Source organism: Oncorhynchus tshawytscha, linkage group LG16 (assembly GCF_018296145.1).
Source record: "Oncorhynchus tshawytscha isolate Ot180627B linkage group LG16, Otsh_v2.0, whole genome shotgun sequence".
Lineage (NCBI taxonomy): Eukaryota > Metazoa > Chordata > Actinopteri > Salmoniformes > Salmonidae > Oncorhynchus > Oncorhynchus tshawytscha.
This window is the reverse complement of record NC_056444.1, coordinates 12,313,163-12,332,596: the sequence shown is the minus strand read 5'-3', so window position 1 is coordinate 12,332,596 and position 19,434 is coordinate 12,313,163. Positions and strand designations below refer to the sequence as shown.

The 19,434-nt window shown below is 54.2% G+C and overlaps 1 protein-coding gene across 12 annotated transcripts in view; it reads right to left on the bottom strand.

The window, feature by feature from the left end:
* Window positions 1–19,434, bottom strand: part of LOC112215327 (receptor-type tyrosine-protein phosphatase mu-like) — a 333,484-nt gene that overhangs the window by 17,411 nt on the left and 296,639 nt on the right. For all 12 annotated transcript variants that reach the window (XM_042298786.1, XM_042298787.1, XM_042298789.1 and 9 more), the window contains 2 exons: window positions 15,698–15,847; window positions 15,377–15,550 (listed from right to left, as the gene is read on the bottom strand). In XM_042298786.1, coding sequence (XP_042154720.1) covers window positions 15,377–15,550; window positions 15,698–15,847 — 324 coding nt within the window. The remainder of the gene's footprint in view (window positions 1–15,376; window positions 15,551–15,697; window positions 15,848–19,434) is intronic.

Genomic DNA, 19,434 nt, shown 5'->3' with positions numbered 1-19,434 from the left:
CTGGCCCCCTCTCTCTCTGTTCCTCCCTCTGGCTCTCCCTCTCTCTGTTCCTCCCTCTGGCTCCCCTCTCTCTCTGTTCCTCCCTCTGGCCCCCTCTCTCTCTGTTCCTCCCTCTGGCTCCCCTCTCTCTGTTCCTCCCTCTGGCCCCCTCTCTCTCCGTTCCTCCCCTGGCCCCCTCTCTCTGTTCCTCCCTCTGGCTCTCCCTCTCTCTGTTCCTCCCTCTGGCTCCCCTCTCTCTCCGTTCCTCCCCTGGCCCCCTCTCTCTCTGTTCCTCCCCCTGGCTCTCCCTCTCTCTGTTCCTCCCTCTGGCCCCCTCTCTCTCTGTTCCTCCCTCTAGCCCCCTCTCTCTGTTCCTCCCTCTGGCCTCCCTCTCTCTCTGTTCCTCCCTCTGGCTCCCCCTCTCTCTCCGTTCCTCCCCTGGCCCCCTCTCTCTCTGTTCCTCCCTCTGGCCCCCTCTCTCTCTGTTCCTCCCTCTGGCCCCCCTCTCTCTGTTCCTCCCTCTGGCTCTCCCCTCTCTCTGTTCCTCCCTCTGGCCCCCTCTCTCCGTTCCTCCCCTGCTCCCCTCTCTCTCTGTTCCTCCCTCTGGCCCCCTCTCTCTCTGTTCCTCCCTCTGGCCCTCCCTCTCTCTGTTCCTCCCTCTGGCTCCCCTCTCTCTCTGTTCCTCCCTCTGGCTCTCCCCTCTCTCTGTTCCTCCCTCTGGCTCTCCCTCTCTCTGTTCCTCCCTCTGCCCTCCCTCTCTCTGTTCCTCCCTCTGGCCTCCCTCTCTCTCTGTTCCTCCCTCTGGCCCCCTCTCTCTCTGTTCCTCCCCTGCCCCCCCTCTCTCTCTGTTCCTCCCTCTGGCCCCCTCTCTCTCTGTTCCTCCCTCTGGCCCTCCCTCTCTCCGTTCCTCCCTCTGGCTCTCCCTCTCTCTCTGTTCCTCCCTCTGGCCCCCCTCTCTCCATTCCTCCCCTGACCCCCTCTCTCTCTGTTCCTCCCTCTGGCCCTCCCTCTCTCTGTTCCTCCCTCTGGCTCTCCCTCTCTCTCTGTTCTCCCTCTGGCTCCCTCTCTCACACTGTGTCCGTGTGTGTGTCTCTCTCACTCTGTGTGCAGCTCACTCACTCACTCACTCACTCACTCACTCACTCACTCACTCACTGTGCGTCTCTCACTGTGTGTGCGTTTGCATCTCTCTCTCACTCACTGTGTGTGCGTTTGCGTCTCACGCACTCTGTGTGCGTTTGCGTCTCACTCACTAACTCACTCTGTGTGTCTCTCACTCACTGTGTGTCTCTCACTCACTGTGTGTGTCAATCACTCACCCACTCTGTGTGTCACTCACTCTGTGTGTCACTCACTCACCCACTCTGTGTGTCACTCACTCTGTGTGTCACTCACTCTGTGTGTCACTCACTCTGTGTGTCACTCACTCTGTGTGTCACTCACTGTGTGTCACTCACTGTGTGTCACTCACTGTGTGTCACTCACTCACTGTGTCACTCACTCACTGTCACTCACTCACTGTCACTCACTCTGTGTCTCTCACTATTTGTGTGTGTGTCTCTCACTATTTGTGTGTGTGTCTCTCACTATTTGTGTGTGTCTCTCACTCTCTGTGTGTGTCTCACTCTCTGTGTGTGTCTCTCACTCTCTGTGCATGTGTCTCACTCTCTGTGTGTGTGTCTCACTCACTCACTGTGTGCGTTTGCGTCACTCTCACTCACTCACTCTGTGTGTCACTCACTCACTCTGTGTGTCACTCACTCACTCTGTGTGTCACTCACTCACTCTGTGTGTCACTCACTCTGTGTGTCACGCACTCTGTGTGTCACGCACTCTGTGTGTCACTCGCGCACTCTGTGTGTCACTCGCGCACTCTGTGTGTCACTCGCGCACTCTGTGTGTCGCTCGCGCACTCTGTGTGTCGCTCGCGCACTCTGTGTGTCGCTCGCGCACTCTGTGTGGCTCGCTCGCGCACTCTGTGTGGCTCGCTCGCGCACTCTGTGTGTCGCTCGCGCACTCTGTGTGTCGCTCGCGCACTCTGTGTGGCTCGCTCGCGCACTCTGTGTGGCTCGCTCGCGCACTCTGTGTGGCTCGCTCGCGCACTCTGTGTGGCTCGCTCGCGCACTCTGTGTGGCTCGCTCGCGCACTCTGTGTGTCGCTCGCGCACTCTGTGTGGCTCGCTCACTCTGTGTGGCTCGCTCACTCTGTGTGCAGCTCACTCACTCACTCACTCACTCACTCACTCACTCACTGTGCGTCTCTCACTGTGTGTGCGTTTGCATCTCTCTCTCACTCACTGTGTGTGCGTTTGCGTCTCACGCACTCTGTGTGCGTTTGCGTCTCACTCACTAACTCACTCTGTGTGCGTTTGCGTCTCACTCACTAACTCACTCTGTGTGCGTTTGCGTCTCACTAACTCACTCTGTGTGTCTCTCACTCACTGTGTGTCTCTCACTCACTCTGTGTGTCAATCACTCACCCACTCTGTGTGTCACTCACTCTGTGTGTCACTCACTCTGTGTGTCACTCACTCTGTGTGTCACTCACTCACTGTGTCACTCACTCACTGTCACTCACTCACTGTCACTCACTCTGTGTCTCTCACTATTTGTGTGTGTGTCTCTCACTATTTGTGTGTGTGTCTCTCACTATTTGTGTGTGTGTCTCTCACTATTTGTGTGTGTGTCTCTCACTCTCTGTGTGTGTCTCACTCTCTGTGCGTGTGTCTCTCACTCTCTGTGCGTGTGTCTCACTCACTCACTGTGTGCGTTTGCGTCACTCTCACTCACTCGCTCTGTGTGTCACTCGCTCACTCTGTGTGTCGCTCACGCACTCTGTGTGTGCTCACGCACTCTGTGTGTCGCTCGCGCACTCTGTGTGTGCTCACGCACTCTGTGTGTCGCTCGCGCACTCTGTGTGTCGCTCGCGCACTCTGTGTGTCGCTCGCGCACTCTGTGTGTCGCTCGCGCACTCTGTGTGTCACTCACGCACTGTGTGTCGCTCGCGCACTCTGTGTGTCACTTTGTGTGCGCACTCTGTGTGTCTCTCGAGCACTCTGTGTGGTCTCACTCGCGCACTCTGTGTGGCTCGCTCGCGCACTCTGTGTCGCTCGCTCGCGCACTCTGTGTAACTCACGCTCGCTCACTCTGTGTGTCGCTCTCACGCACTCTGTGTGTCGCTCGCGCACTCTGTGTGTCGCTCCTCACTCTGTGTGTCGCTCGAGCACTCTGTGTGTCGCTCGAGCACTCTGTGTGTCGCTCGAGCACTCTGTGTCGCTCGCGCACTCTGTGTGTCGCTCACGCACTCTGTGTGTCGCTCGCGCACTCTGTGTGTCGCTCACGCACTCTGTGTGTCGCTCACGCACTCTGTGTCGCTCGCGCACTCTGTGTGTCGCTCGCTCACTCTGTGTCACTCACTCACTCTGTGTCACTCACTCACTCTGTGTCACTCACTCACTCTGTGTCACTCACTCACTCTGTGTCACTCACTCTGTGTCACTCACTCTGTGTCACTCACTCTGTCTCTCACTATTTGTGTGTGTGTGTCTCACTCTGTGTGTGTGTCTCACTCACTCTCACTCACTGTGTGTGCTTTGCGTCTCACTCACTCACTCTGTGTGTCACTCACTCACTCTGTGTGTCTCTCACGCACTCTGTGTGTCTCTCACGCACTCTGTGTGTCTCTCACGCACTCTGTCACTCACGCACTCTGTGTGTCACTCACTCACTCACTCTGTGTGTCACTCACTCACTCACTCTGTGTCACTCACTCACTCTGTGTGTCACTCACTCACTCTGTGTGTCACTCACTCACTCTGTGTGTCACTCACTCTGTCTCTCACTATTTGTGTGTGTGTGTCTCACTCACTGTGTGCGTTTGCGTCACTCTCACTCACTGTGTGTGCGTTTGCGTCTCACTCACTAACTCACTCTGTGTGTCTCTCACTCACTCTGTGTGTCTCATCACTCTGTGTGTCTCTCCCTCACTCTGTGTGTCTCTCACTCACTCTGTGTGTCTCTCACTCACTCTGTGTGTCACTCACTCACTCTGTGTCAATCACTCACTCTGTGTCACTCACTCACTCACTCACTGTGTCACTCACTCACTCACTGTGTCACTCACTCACTCACTCACTGTGTCACTCATTCACTCACTCAGTGTGTCACTCATTCACTCACTCTGTGTGTCACTCACTCACTCTGTGTGTCACTCACTCACTCTGTGTGTCACTCACTCACTCTGTGTGTCACTCACGCACTCTGTGTGTCACTCACTCACTCTGTGTGTCACTCACTCACTCTGTGTGCGTTTGCGTCTCACTCACTCGCGCACTCTGTGTGTCGCTCACGCACTCTGTGTGTCACTCACTCTGTGTCACTCACTCACTCACTCTGTGTCACTCACTCACTCTGTGTCACTCACTCACTGTGTCACTGTGTGTCGCTCGCTCACTCTGTGTGTCGCTCGCTCACTCTGTGTGTCGCTCGCGCACTCTGTGTGTCGCTCGCGCACTCTGTGTGTCGCTCACGCACTCTGTGTGTCGCTCACGCACTCTGTGTGTCGCTCACGCACTCTGTGTGTCACTCACGCACTCTGTGTGTCACTCACGCACTCTGTGTGTCACTCACGCACTCTGTGTGTCACTCACGCACTCTGTGTGTCACTCACGCACTCTGTGTGTCACTCACGCACTCTGTGTGTCACTCACGCACTCTGTGTGCGTTTGCGTGTCACTCGCGCACTCTGTGTGCGTTTGCGTCTCACTCACTCGCGCACTCTGTGTGTCGCTCGCGCACTCTGTGTGCGTTTGCGTCTCACTCACACTCACTCTGTGTGTCGCTCACTCTGTGTGTCGCTCTCACTCTGTGTGTCGCTCGCTCACTCTGTGTGTCGCTCGCGCACTCTGTGTGTCGCTCGCGCACTCTGTGTGTCGCTCGTCACTCTGTGTGTCGCTCGCGCACTCTGTGTGGCTCGCTCGCGCACTCTGTGTGGCTCGCTCGCGCACTCTGTGTGTCGCTCGCGCACTCTGTGTGTCGCTCGCGCACTCTCTGTGTCGCTCGCGCACTCTGTGTGTCGCTCGCGCACTCTGTGTGTCTCGCTCACTCTGTGTGGCTCGCTCACTCTGTGTGGCTCGCTCACTCTGTGTGGCTCGCTCACTCTGTGTGTCGCTCGCGCACTCTGTGTGTCGCTCGCGCACTCTGTGTGTCGCTCGCGCACTCTGTGTGGCTCGCGCACTCTGTGTCTCTCGCGCACTCTGTGTGTCTCTCGCGCACTCTGTGTGTCTCTCGCGCACTCTGTGTGTCTCTCGCGCACTCTGTGTGTCGCTCGCGCACTCTGTGTGTCGCTCGCGCACTCTGTGTGTCGCTCGCGCACTCTGTGTGTCGCTCGCGCACTCTGTGTGGCTCGCTCGCGCACTCTGTGTGTCGCTCGCGCACTCTGTGTGGCGCTCGCGCACTCTGTGTGGCTCGCTCGCGCACTCTGTGTGGCTCGCTCACTCTGTGTGGCTCGCTCACTCTGTGTCGCTCGCTCACTCTGTGTCGCTCGCTCACTCTGTGTCGCTCGCTCACTCTGTGTCGCTCGCTCACTCTGTGTCGCTCGCTCACTCTGTGTGTCGCTCGCTCACTCTGTGTGTCGCTCGCTCACTCTGTGTGTCGCTCGCTCACTCTGTGTGTCGCTCGCTCACTCTGTGTGTCGCTCGCTCACTCTGTGTGTCGCTCGCTCACTCTGTGTGTCGCTCGCTCACTCTGTGTCGCTCGCTCACTCTGTGTCGCTCGCTCACTCTGTGTCGCTCGCTCACTCTGTGTGTCGCTCGCTCACTCTGTGTGTCGCTCGCGCACTCTGTGTGTCGCTCGCGCACTCTGTGTGTCGCTCGCGCACTCTGTGTCGCTCGCGCACTCTGTGTCGCTCGCTCACTCTGTGTGTCGCTCACTCACTGTGTCTCTCACTCACTCTGTGTCTCTCACTCACTCACTCACTCACTCTGTGTGTCACTCACTCACTCTGTGTGTCACTCACTCTGTCTCTCACTATTTGTGTGTGTGTGTCTCACTCACTGTGTGCGTTTGCGTCACTCTCACTCACTGTGTGTGCGTTTGCGTCTCACTCACTAACTCACTCTGTGTGTCTCTCACTCACTCTGTGTCACTCACTCACTCTGTGTGTCACTCACTCACTCTGTGTGTCACTCACTCACTCTGTGTGTCACTCACTCACTCTGTGTGTCACTCACTCACTCTGTGTGTCACTTACTCGGTCTCTCACTATTTGTGTGTGTGTGTCTCACTCACTGTGTGCGTTTGCGTCACTCTCACTCACTGTGTGTGCGTTTGCGTCTCACTCACTAACTCACTCTGTGTGTCTCTCACTCACTCTGTGTGTCTCACTCACTCTGTGTGTCTCTCCCTCACTCTGTGTGTCTCTCACTCACTCTGTGTGTCTCTCACTCACTCTGTGTGTCTCTCACTCACTCTGTGTGTGTCACTCACTCACTCTGTGTCAATCACTCACTCTGTGTCACTCACTCACTCACTCACTGTGTCACTCACTCACTCACTCTGTGTGTCACTCACTCACTCTGTGTGTCACTCACTCACTCTGTGTGTCACTCACTCACTCTGTGTGTCACTCACTCACTCTGTGTCACTCACTCACTCTGTGTCACTCACTCACTCTGTGTCACTCACTCACTCACTCTGTGTCACTCACTCACTGTGTCACTCATTCACTCACTCTGTGTGTCGCTCGCTCACTCTGTGTGTCGCTCGCGCACTCTGTGTGCGTTGCGTCTCGCTCGCGCACTCTGTGTGCGTTTGCGTGTCACTCGCGCACTCTGTGTGTTTGCGTCTCACTCACTCGCGCACTCTGTGTGTCGCTCACGCACTCTGTGTGTGACTCTCACGCACTCTGTGTGTCGCTCACGCACTCTGTGTGTCTCTCACGCACTCTGTGTGTCGCTCACGCACTCTGTGTGTCGCTCGCGCACTCTGTGTGTGTCGCGCACTCTGTGTGTGCTCGCGCACTCTGTGTGTGGCTCGCACTCTGTGTGTGGCTCGCGCACTCTGTGTGGCTCGCTCACTCTGTGTGGCTCGCGCACTCTGTGTGGCTCGCACTCTGTGTGTCTCTCACTCACTCTGTGTGTCTCTCGCGCACTCTGTGTGTCGCTCGCGCACTCTGTGTGTCGCTCGCGCACTCTGTGTGTCGCTCACGCACTCTGTGTGTCGCTCGCGCACTCTGTGTGTCGCTCGCGCACTCTGTGTGTCGCTCGCGCACTCTGTGTGTCGCTCACTCACTCTGTGTGGCTCGCTCGCGCACTCTGTGTGGCTCGCTCACGCACTCTGTGTGTCGCTCGCGCACTCTGTGTCGCACACGCGCACTCTGTGTGTCGCTCGCGCACTCTGTGTGTCGCTCGCTCACTCTGTGTGTCGCTCACTCTGTGTGTCGCTCACTCACTCTGTGTGTCGCTCGCTCACTCTGTGTCGCTCGCTCACTCTGTGTGTCGCTCGCTCACTCTGTGTGGCTCGCTCACTCTGTGTGGCTCGCTCACTCTGTGTGGCTCGCTCACTCTGTGTGGCTCGCTCACTCTGTGTCGCTCGCTCACTCTGTGTGTCGCTCACTCTGTGTCGCTCGCTCACTCTGTGTCGCTCGCTCACTCTGTGTGTGGCTCGCTCACTCTGTGTCGTCGCTCACTCTGTGTCGCTTCGCTCACTCTGTGTGTCGCTCGCTCACTCTGTGTGTCGCTCGCTCACTCTGTGTCGCTCGCTCACTCTGTGTCGCTCGCTCACTCTGTGTGTGGCTCGCTCACTCTGTGTCGCTCGCTCACTCTGTGTGTCGCTCGCTCACTCTGTGTGGCTCGCTCACTCTGTGTCGCTCGCTCACTCTGTGTCGCTCGCTCACTCTGTGTCGCTCGCTCACTCTGTGTCGCTCGCTCACTCTGTGTCGTCGCTCACTCTGTGTCGCTCGCCACTCTGTGTCGCTCGCTCACTCTGTGTGTGGCTCGCTCACTCTGTGTCGCTCGCTCACTCTGTGTCGCTCGCTCACTCTGTGTCGCTCGCTCACTCTGTGTGTCGCTCGCTCACTCTGTGTGTCGCTCGCTCACTCTGTGTGTCGCTCGCTCACTCTGTGTGTCGCTCGCTCACTCTGTGTGTCACTCACTCACTGTGTCTCTCACTCACTCTGTGTCTCTCACTCACTCACTCACTCACTCTGTGTGTCACTCACTCACTCTGTGTGTCACTCACTCTGTCTCTCACTATTTGTGTGTGTGTGTCTCACTCACTGTGTGCGTTTGCGTCACTCTCACTCACTGTGTGTGCGTTTGCGTCTCACTCACTAACTCACTCTGTGTGTCTCTCACTCACTCTGTGTCACTCACTCACTCTGTGTGTCACTCACTCACTCTGTGTGTCACTCACTCACTCTGTGTGTCACTCACTCACTCTGTGTGTCACTCACTCGGTCTCTCACTATTTGTGTGTGTGTGTCTCACTCACTGTGTGCGTTTGCGTCACTCTCACTCACTGTGTGTGCGTTTGCGTCTCACTCACTAACTCACTCTGTGTGTCTCTCACTCACTCTGTGTGTCTCACTCACTCTCTGTGTCTCTCCCTCACTCTGTGTGTCTCTCACTCACTCTGTGTGTCTCTCACTCACTCTGTGTGTCTCTCACTCACTCTGTGTGTCACTCACTCACTCTGTGTCAATCACTCACTCTGTGTCACTCACTCACTCACTCACTGTGTCACTCACTCACTCACTCTGTGTGTCACTCACTCACTCTGTGTGTCACTCACTCACTCTGTGTGTCACTCACTCACTCTGTGTCACTCACTCACTCTGTGTCACTCACTCACTCTGTGTCACTCACTCACTCACTCTGTGTCACTCACTCACTCACTCTGTGTCACTCACTCACTCACTCTGTGTCACTCACTCACTGTGTCACTCATTCACTCACTCTGTGTGTCGCTCACTCACTCTGTGTGCGTTTGTGTCGCTCGCGCACTCTGTGTGCGTTTGCGTGTCGCTCACGCACTCTGTGTGCGTTTGCGTGTCACTCGCGCACTCTGTGTCTCACTCACTCGCACTCTGTGTGTCTCACTCGCACTCTGTGTGTCACTCACGCACACTCTGTGTGTGCTGCTCACTCTGTGTGTCGCTCACGCACTCTGTGTGTCGCTCGCGCACTCTGTGTGTCGCTCACGCACTCTGTGTGTCACTCACGCACTCTGTGTGTCACTCACGCACTCTGTGTGTCACGTCTCACGCACTCTGTGTGTCGCTCACGCACTCTGTGTGTCGCTCACGCACTCTGTGTGTGGCTCACGCACTCTGTGTGGCTGTCACTCTGTGTGGCTCGCGCACTCTGTGTGTCTCACGCACTCTGTGTGTCGCTCGCGCACTCTGTGTGTCACTCGCGCACTCTGTGTGTGTCTCACGCACTCTGTGTGTCGCTCGCGCACTCTGTGTGTCGCTCGCTCACTCTGTGTGTCGCTCGCGCACTCTGTGTGTCACTCGCGCACTCTGTGTGTGCTCGCTCACTCTGTGTGTGTCTCGCGCACTCTGTGTGTCGCTCGCGCACTCTGTGTGTCGCTCGCGCACTCTGTGTGTGTGCACTCTGTGTGTGTCTCGCGCACTCTGTGTGTGTGCACTCTGTGTGGCTCGCTCACTCTGTGTGCTCGTGCTCACTCTGTGTCGCTCGCTCACTCTGTGTCGCTCGCTCACTCTGTGTGGCTCACTCACGCTCACTCTGTGTGTCACTCACACTGTGTCGCTCACGCACTCTGTGTCGCTCGCGCACTCTGTGTGTCGCTCGCTCACTCTGTGTCACTCACGCACTCTGTGTCACTCACTCACTCTGTGTCACTCACTCACTCTGTGTCACTCACTCACTCAGTGTGCGTCTCTCACTCACTCACTGTGTGTGTCTCTCTCTCACTCACTGTGTGTGCGTTTGCGTCTCTCACTCACTAACTCACTTAGTGTGTGTCACTCACTCACTCTGTGTGTGTCTCTCACTCTGTGTGTGTGTGTCTCACTCAATCTGTGTGTGTGTGTCTCACTCACACTCCCTGTGCGTGTCTCACTCACTCACACTCACTCTGCGTGTGTCTCACTCACACTCACTCTGCGTGTGTGTTTCACTCTCTGTGTGTGCATCTCACTCACTCTGTGTGTGTGTGTGTCTCACTCTGCGTGTGCGTCTCATTCTGTGTGTGTCTCACTCACTCTGTGTGTGTGTGTGTCTCACTCTGTGTGTGTGTCTCACTCACTCTCACTCACTGTGTGTGCGTTTGCGTCTCACTCACGCACTCTGTGTGTCTCTCACGCACTCTGTGTGTCTCTCACGCACTCTGTGTGTCTCTCACGCACTCTGTCACTCACGCACTCTGTGTGTCACTCACTCACTCTGTGTGTCACTCACTCACTCTGTGTGTCACTCACTCTGTCTCTCACTGTGTGTGTGTCTCTCACTCTCTGTGTGTGTCTCACTCTGTGTGCGTTTGCGTCTCACTCACTAACTCACTCTGTGTGTCTCTCACTCACTCTGTGTGTCTCTCACTCACTCTGTGTGTCACTCACTCACTCTGTGTCACTCACTCACTCACTCACTCACTGTGTCACTCTGTGTGTCACTCACTCACTCACTGTGTGTCACTCATTCACTCACTGTGTGTCATTCACTCACTCTGTGTGTCACTCACTCACTCTGTGTGTCACTCACTCACTCACTCACTCACTCACTCACTCTGTGTGTCACTCACTCACTCACTCTGTGTGTCTCTCACTCACTCTGTGTGTCACTCACTCACTCACTCTGTGTGTCTCTCACTCACTCTGTGTCTCTCACTCTGTGTGTGTGTCTCACTCACTCTGTGTGTGTGTGTCTCACACACTCACTCTGCGTGTCTCACTCATACTCACTCTGCGTGTCTCAATCATACTCACTGTGCGTGTCTCACTCACTCACTGTGCGTGTCTCACTCACTCACTGTGCGTGTCTCACTCACTCACTGTGCGTGTCTCACTCACTCACTGTGCGTGTCTCACTCACTCACTGTGCGTGTCTCAATCACTCACTGTGCGTGTCTCAATCACTCACTGTGCGTGTCTCAATCACTGTCCGTGTCTCACTCACTCACTGTGCGTGTCTCACTCACTCAATGTGTGTGCGTTTGCGTCTCACTCACTAACTCACTTAGTGTGTGTCACTCACTCACTGTGTGTGTGTGTCACTCACTCACACTCACTGTGCTTGTCTCACTCACTCACTTTTCGTCTCTCACTCACTCACTGTGCGTGTCTCTCACTCACTCACTGTGCGTGTCTCTCACTCACTCACTGTGCGTGTCTCTCACTCACTCACTGTGCGTGTCTCTCACTCACTCACTGTGCGTGTCTCTCACTCACTCACTCACTGTGCGTGTCTCTCCCTCACTCACTGTGCGTGTCTCTCCCTCACTCACTGTGCGTGTCTCTCCCTCACTCACTGTGCGTGTCTCTCCCTCACTCACTGTGCGTGTCTCTCCCTCACTCACTGTGCGTGTCTCTCCCTCACTCACTGTGCGTGTCTCTCCCTCACTCACTGTGCGTGTCTCTCCCTCACTCACTGTGCGTGTCTCCCTCACTCACTGTGCGTGTCTCACTCACTCACTGTGCGTGTCTCACTCACTCACTGTGCGTGTCTCACTCACTCACTGTGCGTGTCTCACTCACTCACTCACTGTGCGTGTCTCTCACTCACTCACTGTGCGTGTCTCACTCACTCACTCACTGTGCGTGTCTCTCACTCACTCACTGTGCGTGTCTCACTCACTCACTGTGCGTGTCTCACTCACTCACTGTGCGTGTCTCACTCACTCACTGTGCGTGTCTCACTCACTCACTGTGCGTGTCTCACTCACTCACTGTGCGTGTCTCACTCACTCACTGTGCGTGTCTCACTCACTCACTGTGCGTGTCTCACTCACTCAATGTTTGTGCGTTTGCGTCTCACTCACTAACTCACTTAGTGTGTGTCACTCACTCACTGTGTGTGTGTGTCACTCACTCACACTCACTGTGCGTGTCTCACTCACACTCACTGTGCGTGTCTCACTCACACTCACTTTTCGTCTCTCACTCACTCACTGTGCGTCTCTCACTCACTGTGCGTGTCTCACTCACTAACTCACTTAGTGTGTGTCACTCACTCACTGTGTGTGTGTGTCACTCACTCACACTCACTGTGCGTGTCTCTCACACACTCACTGTGCGTGTCTCTCACTCACTCACTGTGCGTGTCTCTCACTCACTCACTGTGCGTGTCTCTCACTCACTCACTGTGCGTGTCTCACTCACTCACTCACTGTGCGTGTCTCACTCACTCACTCACTGTGCGTGTCCCACTCACTCACTCACTGTGCGTGTCCCACTCACTCACTCACTGTGCGTGTCTCACTCACTCACTCACTGTGCGTGTCTCACTCACTCACTCACTGTGCGTGTCTCACTCACTCACTGTGTGTGTGTCTCACTCACTCACTCACTGTGCGTGTCTCACTCACTCACTCACTGTGCGTGTCTCACTCACTCACTCACTGTGCGTGTCTCACTCACTCACTCACTGTGCGTGTCTCACTCACTCACTCACTCACTGTGCGTGTCTCACTCACTCACTCACTGTGCGTGTCTCACTCACTCACTCACTGTGCGTGTCTCACTCACTCACTCACTGTGCGTGTCCCACTCACTCACTGTGCGTGTCCCAATCACTCACTGTGCGTGTCTCACTCACTCAATGTTTGTGCGTTTGCGTCTCACTCACTAACTCACTTAGTGTGTGTCACTCACTCACTGTGTGTGTGTGTCACTCACTCACACTCACTGTGCGTGTCTCACTCACACTCACTGTGCGTGTCTCACTCACACTCACTTTTCGTCTCTCACTCACTCACTGTGCGTCTCTCACTCACTGTGCGTGTCTCACTCACTGTGCGTCTCACTCACTCACTCACTGTGCGTCTCACTCACTCACTGTGCGTGTCTCACTCACTCACTGTGCGTGTCTCACTCACTCAATGTGCGTGTCTCACTCACTCACTCAATGTGCGTGTCTCACTCACTCAATGTGCGTCTCTCTCTCACTCACTGTGTGTGCGTTTGCGTCTCACTCACTCACTCACTGTGTGTGTCTCACTCACTGTGTGTGTGTCTCACTCACACTCCCTGTGCGTGTCTCACTCACTCACACTCACTGTGCGTCTCACTCACTCACTGTGCGTCTCACTCACTCACTGTGCGTGTCTCACTCACTGTGCGTGTCTCACTCACTGTGTGTCTCACTCACTCACTGTGCGTGTCTCACTCACTCACTGTGCGTGTCTCACTCACTGTGTGTCTCACTCACTCACTGTGCGTGTCTCACTCACTCACACTCACTCTGCGTGCGTCTCACTCACTCTGTGTGTGTGTTTCACTCTGTGTGTGTGTCTCACTCTGTGTGTGTGCGTGTCTCACTCACTCTGTGTGTGTGTCTCACTCTGTGTGTGTGTGTGTGTGTCTCACTCACTCTGTGTGTGTGTGTGTGTGTCTCACTCTGTGTGTGTGTGTGTCTCACTCACTCTGTGTGTGTGTGTGTGTGTGTCTCACTCACTCTGTGTGTGTGTGTGTGTCTCACTCTGTGTGTGTGTGTGTGTGTCTCACTCTGTGTGTGTGCGTGTCTCACTCACTCTGTGTGTGTGCGTGTCTCACTCACTCACTGTGCGTCTCTCACTCACTCACTCACTGTGCGTCTCTCACTCACTCACTGTGCGTCTCTCACTCACTCACTGTGCGTCTCTCACTCACTCACTATGTGCGTTTGCGTCTCTCACTCACTAACTCACTTAGTGTGTGTCACTCACTCACTCACTGTGCGTCTCTCACTCACTCACTGTGTGTGTCTCTCTCTCACTCACTGTGTGTGCGTTTGCGTCTCTCACTCACTAACTCACTTAGTGTGTGTCACTCACTCACTCTGTGTGTGTCTCTCACTCTGTGTGTGTGTGTTTCACTCAATCTGTGTGTGTGTGTCTCACTCACACTCCCTGTGCGTGTCTCACTCACTCACACTCACTCTGCGTGTGTCTCACTCACACTCACTCTGCGTGTGTGTTTCACTCTGTGTGTGCATCTCACTCACTCTGTGTGTGTGTCTCACTCTGCGTGCGTTTCACTCTCTGTGTGTGTCTCACTCACTCACTCTGTGTGTGTGTGTCTCTCACTCACTCTGTGTGTGTCTCACTCTGTGTGTGTGTGTCTCACTCTGTGTGTGTGTGTCTCACTGTGTGTGTGTGTGTCTCACTCTGTGTGTGTGTGTGTCTCACTCTGTGTGTGTGTGTGTCTCACTCTGTGTGTGTGTCTCACTCTGTGTGTGTGTGTGTCTCACTCTGTGTGTGTGTGTGTCTCACTCTGCGTGCGTTTCACTCTCTGTGTGTGTCTCACTCACTCACTCTGTGTGTGTGTGTGTCTCACTCACTCTGTGTGTGTCTCACTCTGTGTGTGTGTGTCTCACTCTGTGTGTGTGTGTGTCTCACTCTGTGTGTGTGTGTGTCTCACTCTGTGTGTGTGTGTGTGTCTCACTCTGTGTGTGTGTGTGTGTCTCACTCTGTGTGTGTGTGTGTGTGTGTCTCACTCTGTGTGTGTGTGTGTGTGTGTCTCACTCTGTGTGTGTGTGTGTGTGTGTCTCACTCTGTGTGTGTGTGTGTGTCTCACTCTGTGTGTGTGTGTCTCACTCTGCGCGTGCGTCTCACTGTGTGTGCGCGTGTCACTCTGTGTGTGTCTCACTCTGCGCGTGCGTTTCACTGTGTGTGTGTGTGTGTGTGTGTCTCACTCTGCGCGTGCGTTTCACTCAGTGTTTGGCAAATCTGCCCTCTATGTAGAGTACTGACTGAACACTGACCAATCTACATGATTATATTTCACCACAAGGATAAAAAAACAAAACAGTTTTAGTATCAACTTTTCCAGCAGTACATTTACATCTAATGACACACGGACTGACATGGCAAGTCATTAAAAAAGGTTACGAGCGAGTGTGCTCAAGTTCATGTATGTGTGTGTGTGTTCCTGTGTGTGTGTTCCTGTGTGTGTGTTCCTGTGTGTGTTCCTGTGTGTGTGTTCCTGTGTGTGTTCCTGTGTGTGTTCCTGTGTGTGTTCCTGTGTGTGTTCCTGTGTGTGTGTGTGTGTGCGTTCCTGTGTGTGTGTGTGCGTTCCTGTGTGTGTGCGCGCGTGTGTGTGCGCGTGTGTGTGTGTGTGTGTGTGTGTGTGTGTGTGTGTGTGTATGTGTGTGTGTGTATGTGTGTTCCTGTATGTGTGCTCGTGTGTGTATGTGTGCTCGTGTGTGTGTGTGTGTGTGTGTGTGTGTGTGTGTGAGACGTACGTCCATGAGGGCAGCGTTAATGTAGTTGGAACTCTCTCCGTCGATGGTGATGAGGAAGGGCAGACAGCGGTCTGGCGGGAGGACATCCATACAGCGGTTCTTCTCGTGGTTCCTGGGGAGCAGGGCGATGCTGCAGTCCTCCACACGCAACGTAGGAGTCACCATGTTCAGAGTCTGGAGGGAGGGGGGATATGAGCACTCCAAGACACAATTGGACATGAGTGAAGTCCACTAATATACCACATATCCACGTACGTACACTAATATACCACATATCCACGTATGATGAACAATGCACACACGCAGGCCCAAGCCACATACCCTGAACTCCTCTTTGATCTGGCTGGAGTTGGTCTGGGGGTCCAGGCGGTTCATGTCATAGTAGACCGATCGTAGCTGGTTGGCTGGGACGGTGGTGTCCCCGCACAGACATGCCTCCAAGATGGCGTCGTGGATGAACACATACTGCTCCTGTAGGACAGAGGAGGGCCCAGGATATAGTGAGGGACAGACAGCCATGCTACACCTGAACAGGAAGGACTCACATCGCCATTAAAGTGCAGGTAGTGAACACTGCCAGAAAGACGACCTAACAACAGTGATGACCGACTCAAGACAGTTTACGTTTCAACATTTATTAGTCGTATGTACGGAATATGCATGGTATACATCGTCCAATGAAATTTTTACAACAATAAGAAATAAGAAAATATAAGAATATGAACATAAAGTAAATGACTCCGTAGAATAGAATCGAGTCGAGTCGATCCAAGATGGCGTAGCAGTCGGACGCGTGCTTGTCTTGTCCCACGTAAATAGTCGGTTTAGTCGTTTATTTCATATACATTTTTAATCTCACTTTCCACCTAAGATCTAAATATACTTTCCTGCAACCCATCTCCCCCAATGTGGTACGGATCTGCTATTTTTATACGTTATAACTGGAACCTCCATCAGGAGCTAACCAGCTAACTAGCTACTAGCTAGTAGTCACTGTTAGCCACGGCTAGCGGTCTTCACCTTTAGTTCGGACACCAGCCAGCTTTAGTAACCGGAAGGTTGCAAGTTCAAATCCCCGAGCTGACAAGGTACAAATCTGTCGTTCTGCCCCTGAACAGGCAGTTAACCCACTGTTCCTAGGCCGTCATTGAAAATAAGAATTTGTTCTAAACTGACTTGCATAGTTAAATAAAGGTCAAATTAAAAATTAAAAAAGGTAGGTCAATACCTGCCAGTCTGCACAGCGCGATATCAACCCAAAGCATATCAGACTTCTTTTCTCCACCACATCACCGGATTCCTGCCGCAAGCTCTGGGCCATTACACCAGATCATCGCAGCTAGCTAACTGCAACCGAGTAGCTACTGCTGGTTAACGCCTCTGTCCCGAAGCAAGCACCAGTTAGCCTTGAGCTAGCCTCGAGCTAGGCCCATCTCCCGGCTAGCCGAAGAGGCATACCCACTAATTTGTGGGCTACAAAACCTCTTTTGCCAATTGGCCTGGACCCTTTATTGCCGACAGGTTTCAACACTCTTTTCTGTTGCGATGTCCCCGAAGACCCATCTGCTAGTCCCGACCTGCTAGCTTTCTAAACGACGTGCCTCCCGCTCGCCTAGCATAGTAGCGACTACGAATGGCTCCCTGACTCACCTATGGCTGCTCATTGGACCCTATGAGCGCTCGGCTACACATGCCTCTCTAATGTAAATATGTCTTGTCTTCTGCTGTTTCGGTGTCTCCAGAGATGCAAGCTCTCTCATCATCACTCAATGCCTAGGTTTACCTCCACTGTACTCTCATCCTACCATACCCTAGTCTGTACATTATGCACTGAATCTATTCTACCACGCTCAGAAATCTGTTCCTTTTATTCTATGTTCCCAAAGCACTAGACAACCTATTCTTATAAGCTGTACCCTTATCCTATTCCTCCTCTGTTCCTCTGGTGATGTAGAGCTTAACCCAGGCACTGTAGCCCCCAGCTTTACACCAGGAGCTCTCATTTGTTATTTTCTGTAACCGTAAACCGCCTTGGTTTCATGCATGTTAACATCAGAAGCCTCCAACCTAAATTAGTTTTATTCACTGCTTTAGCACACTCCGCCAATCCGGATGTCCTAGCAGTGTCTGAATCCTGGCTTAGGAAGGCCACCGAAAATTCTGACATTTCCATCCCCAACACTTTCCATCAAGATAGAACTCACCCTGTCTGTCTGTCTCTCACCCTGTCTGTCTGTCTGTCTGTCTCTCTCTCACCCTATCTGTCTGTGTGTCTCTCACCCTATCTGTCGGTCTGTCTGTCTGTGTCTCTCACCCTATCTGTCGGTCTGTCTCTCACCCCATCTGTCGGTCTGTCTGTCTGTCTCTCACCCTATCTGTCGGTCTGTCTGTCTGTCTCTCACCCTATCTGTCGGTCTGTCTGTCTGTCTGTCTGTCTGTCTCTCACCCCGTCTGTCATTCTCTCTCTCACCCCGTCTGTCTGTCTCTCACCCTATCTGTCGGTCTGTCTGTCTCTCTCTCACCCCGTCTGTCTGTCTGTCTCTCACCCCGTCTGTCTGTCTGTCTGTCTCTCTCTCTCACCCCGTCTGTCTGTCTGTCTGTCTCTCTCTCACCCCGTCTGTCTGTCTGTCTCTCTCTCACCCCGTCTGTCTGTCTGTCTCTCTCTCACCGTCTGTCTGTCTGTCTGTCTGTCTCTCACCCCGTCTGTCTGTCTGTCTCTCTCTCACCCCGTCTGTCTGTCTGTCTCTCTCTCACCCCGTCTGTCTGTCTGTCTCTCTCTCACCCCGTCTGTCTGTCTGTCTCTCTCTCACCCCGTCTGTCTGTCTGTCTCTCTCTCACCCCTGTCTGTCTGTCTGTCTGTCTCTCTCTCACCCCGTCTGTCTGTCTGTCTGTCTGTCTCTCTCTCTCTCACCCCGTCTGTCGGTCTGTCTGTCTGTCTCTCACCCTATCTGTCTGTCTGTCTGTCTGTCTCTCTCCCTATCTGTCTGTCTGTCTGTCTGTCTGTCTGTCTGTCTCTCACCCTGTCTGTCCGTCTGTCTCTCACCCCGTCTGTCTGTCTGTCTCTCTCTCACCCCGTCTGTCTGTCTGTCTCTCTCCCTCTCACCCCTTCTGTCTGTCTGTCTGTCTCTCTCACCCCCTGTCTGTCTGTCTGTCTGTCTGTCTCTCTCTCACCCCGTCTGTCTGTCTGTCTGTCTGTCTGTCTGTCTCTCTCACCTGTCTGTCTGTCTGTCTGTCTGTCTGTCTCTCACCCCGTCCGTCTGTCTGTCTGTCTCTCTCACCCCGTCTGTCTGTCTGTCTCTCTCACCCCGTCCGTCTGTCTGTCTGTCTCTCTCTCTCACCCCGTCTGTCTGTCTGTCTGTCTCTCTCTCACCCCGTCCTGTCTGTCTGTCTGTCTCTCTCTCACCCCCCGTCTGTCTGTCTGTCTGTCTCTCTCTCACCCCGTCTGTCTGTCTGTCTCTCTCTCTGTCTGTCTGTCTGTCTCTCTCTCACCCCGTCTGTCTGTCTGTCTGTCTGTCTCTCACCCCTGTCTGTCTGTCTGTCTGTCTGTCTGTCTCTCTCTCACCCCGTCTGTCTGTCTGTCTCTCTCTCACCCCAGTCTGTCTGTCTGTCTCTCTCACCCCGTCTGTCTGTCTGTCTGTCTGTCTCTCTCACCCCGTCTGTCTGTCTGTCTGTCTCTCTCTCTCTCACCCCGTCTGTCTGTCTCTCTCTCTCACCCCTGTCTGTCTGTCTGTCTCTCACCCCCTGTCTGTCTGTCTGTCTGTCTGTCTCTCTCTCACCCCCTGTCTGTCTGTCTGTCTGTCTCTCTCACCCCGTCTGTCTGTCTGTCTCTCTCTCACCCCGTCTGTCTGTCTGTCTCTCTCTCACCCCGTCTGTCTGTCTGTCTGACTCTCTCACCCCGTCTGTCTGTCTGTCTCTCTCTCACCCCCGTCTGTCTGTCTGTCTCACCCCTGTCTGTCTGTCTGTCTCTCTCTCACCCCGTCTGTCTGTCTGTCTCTCTCTCACCCCTGTCTGTCTGTCTGTCTGTCTGTCTGTCTGTCTCTCACCCCGTCTGTCTGTCT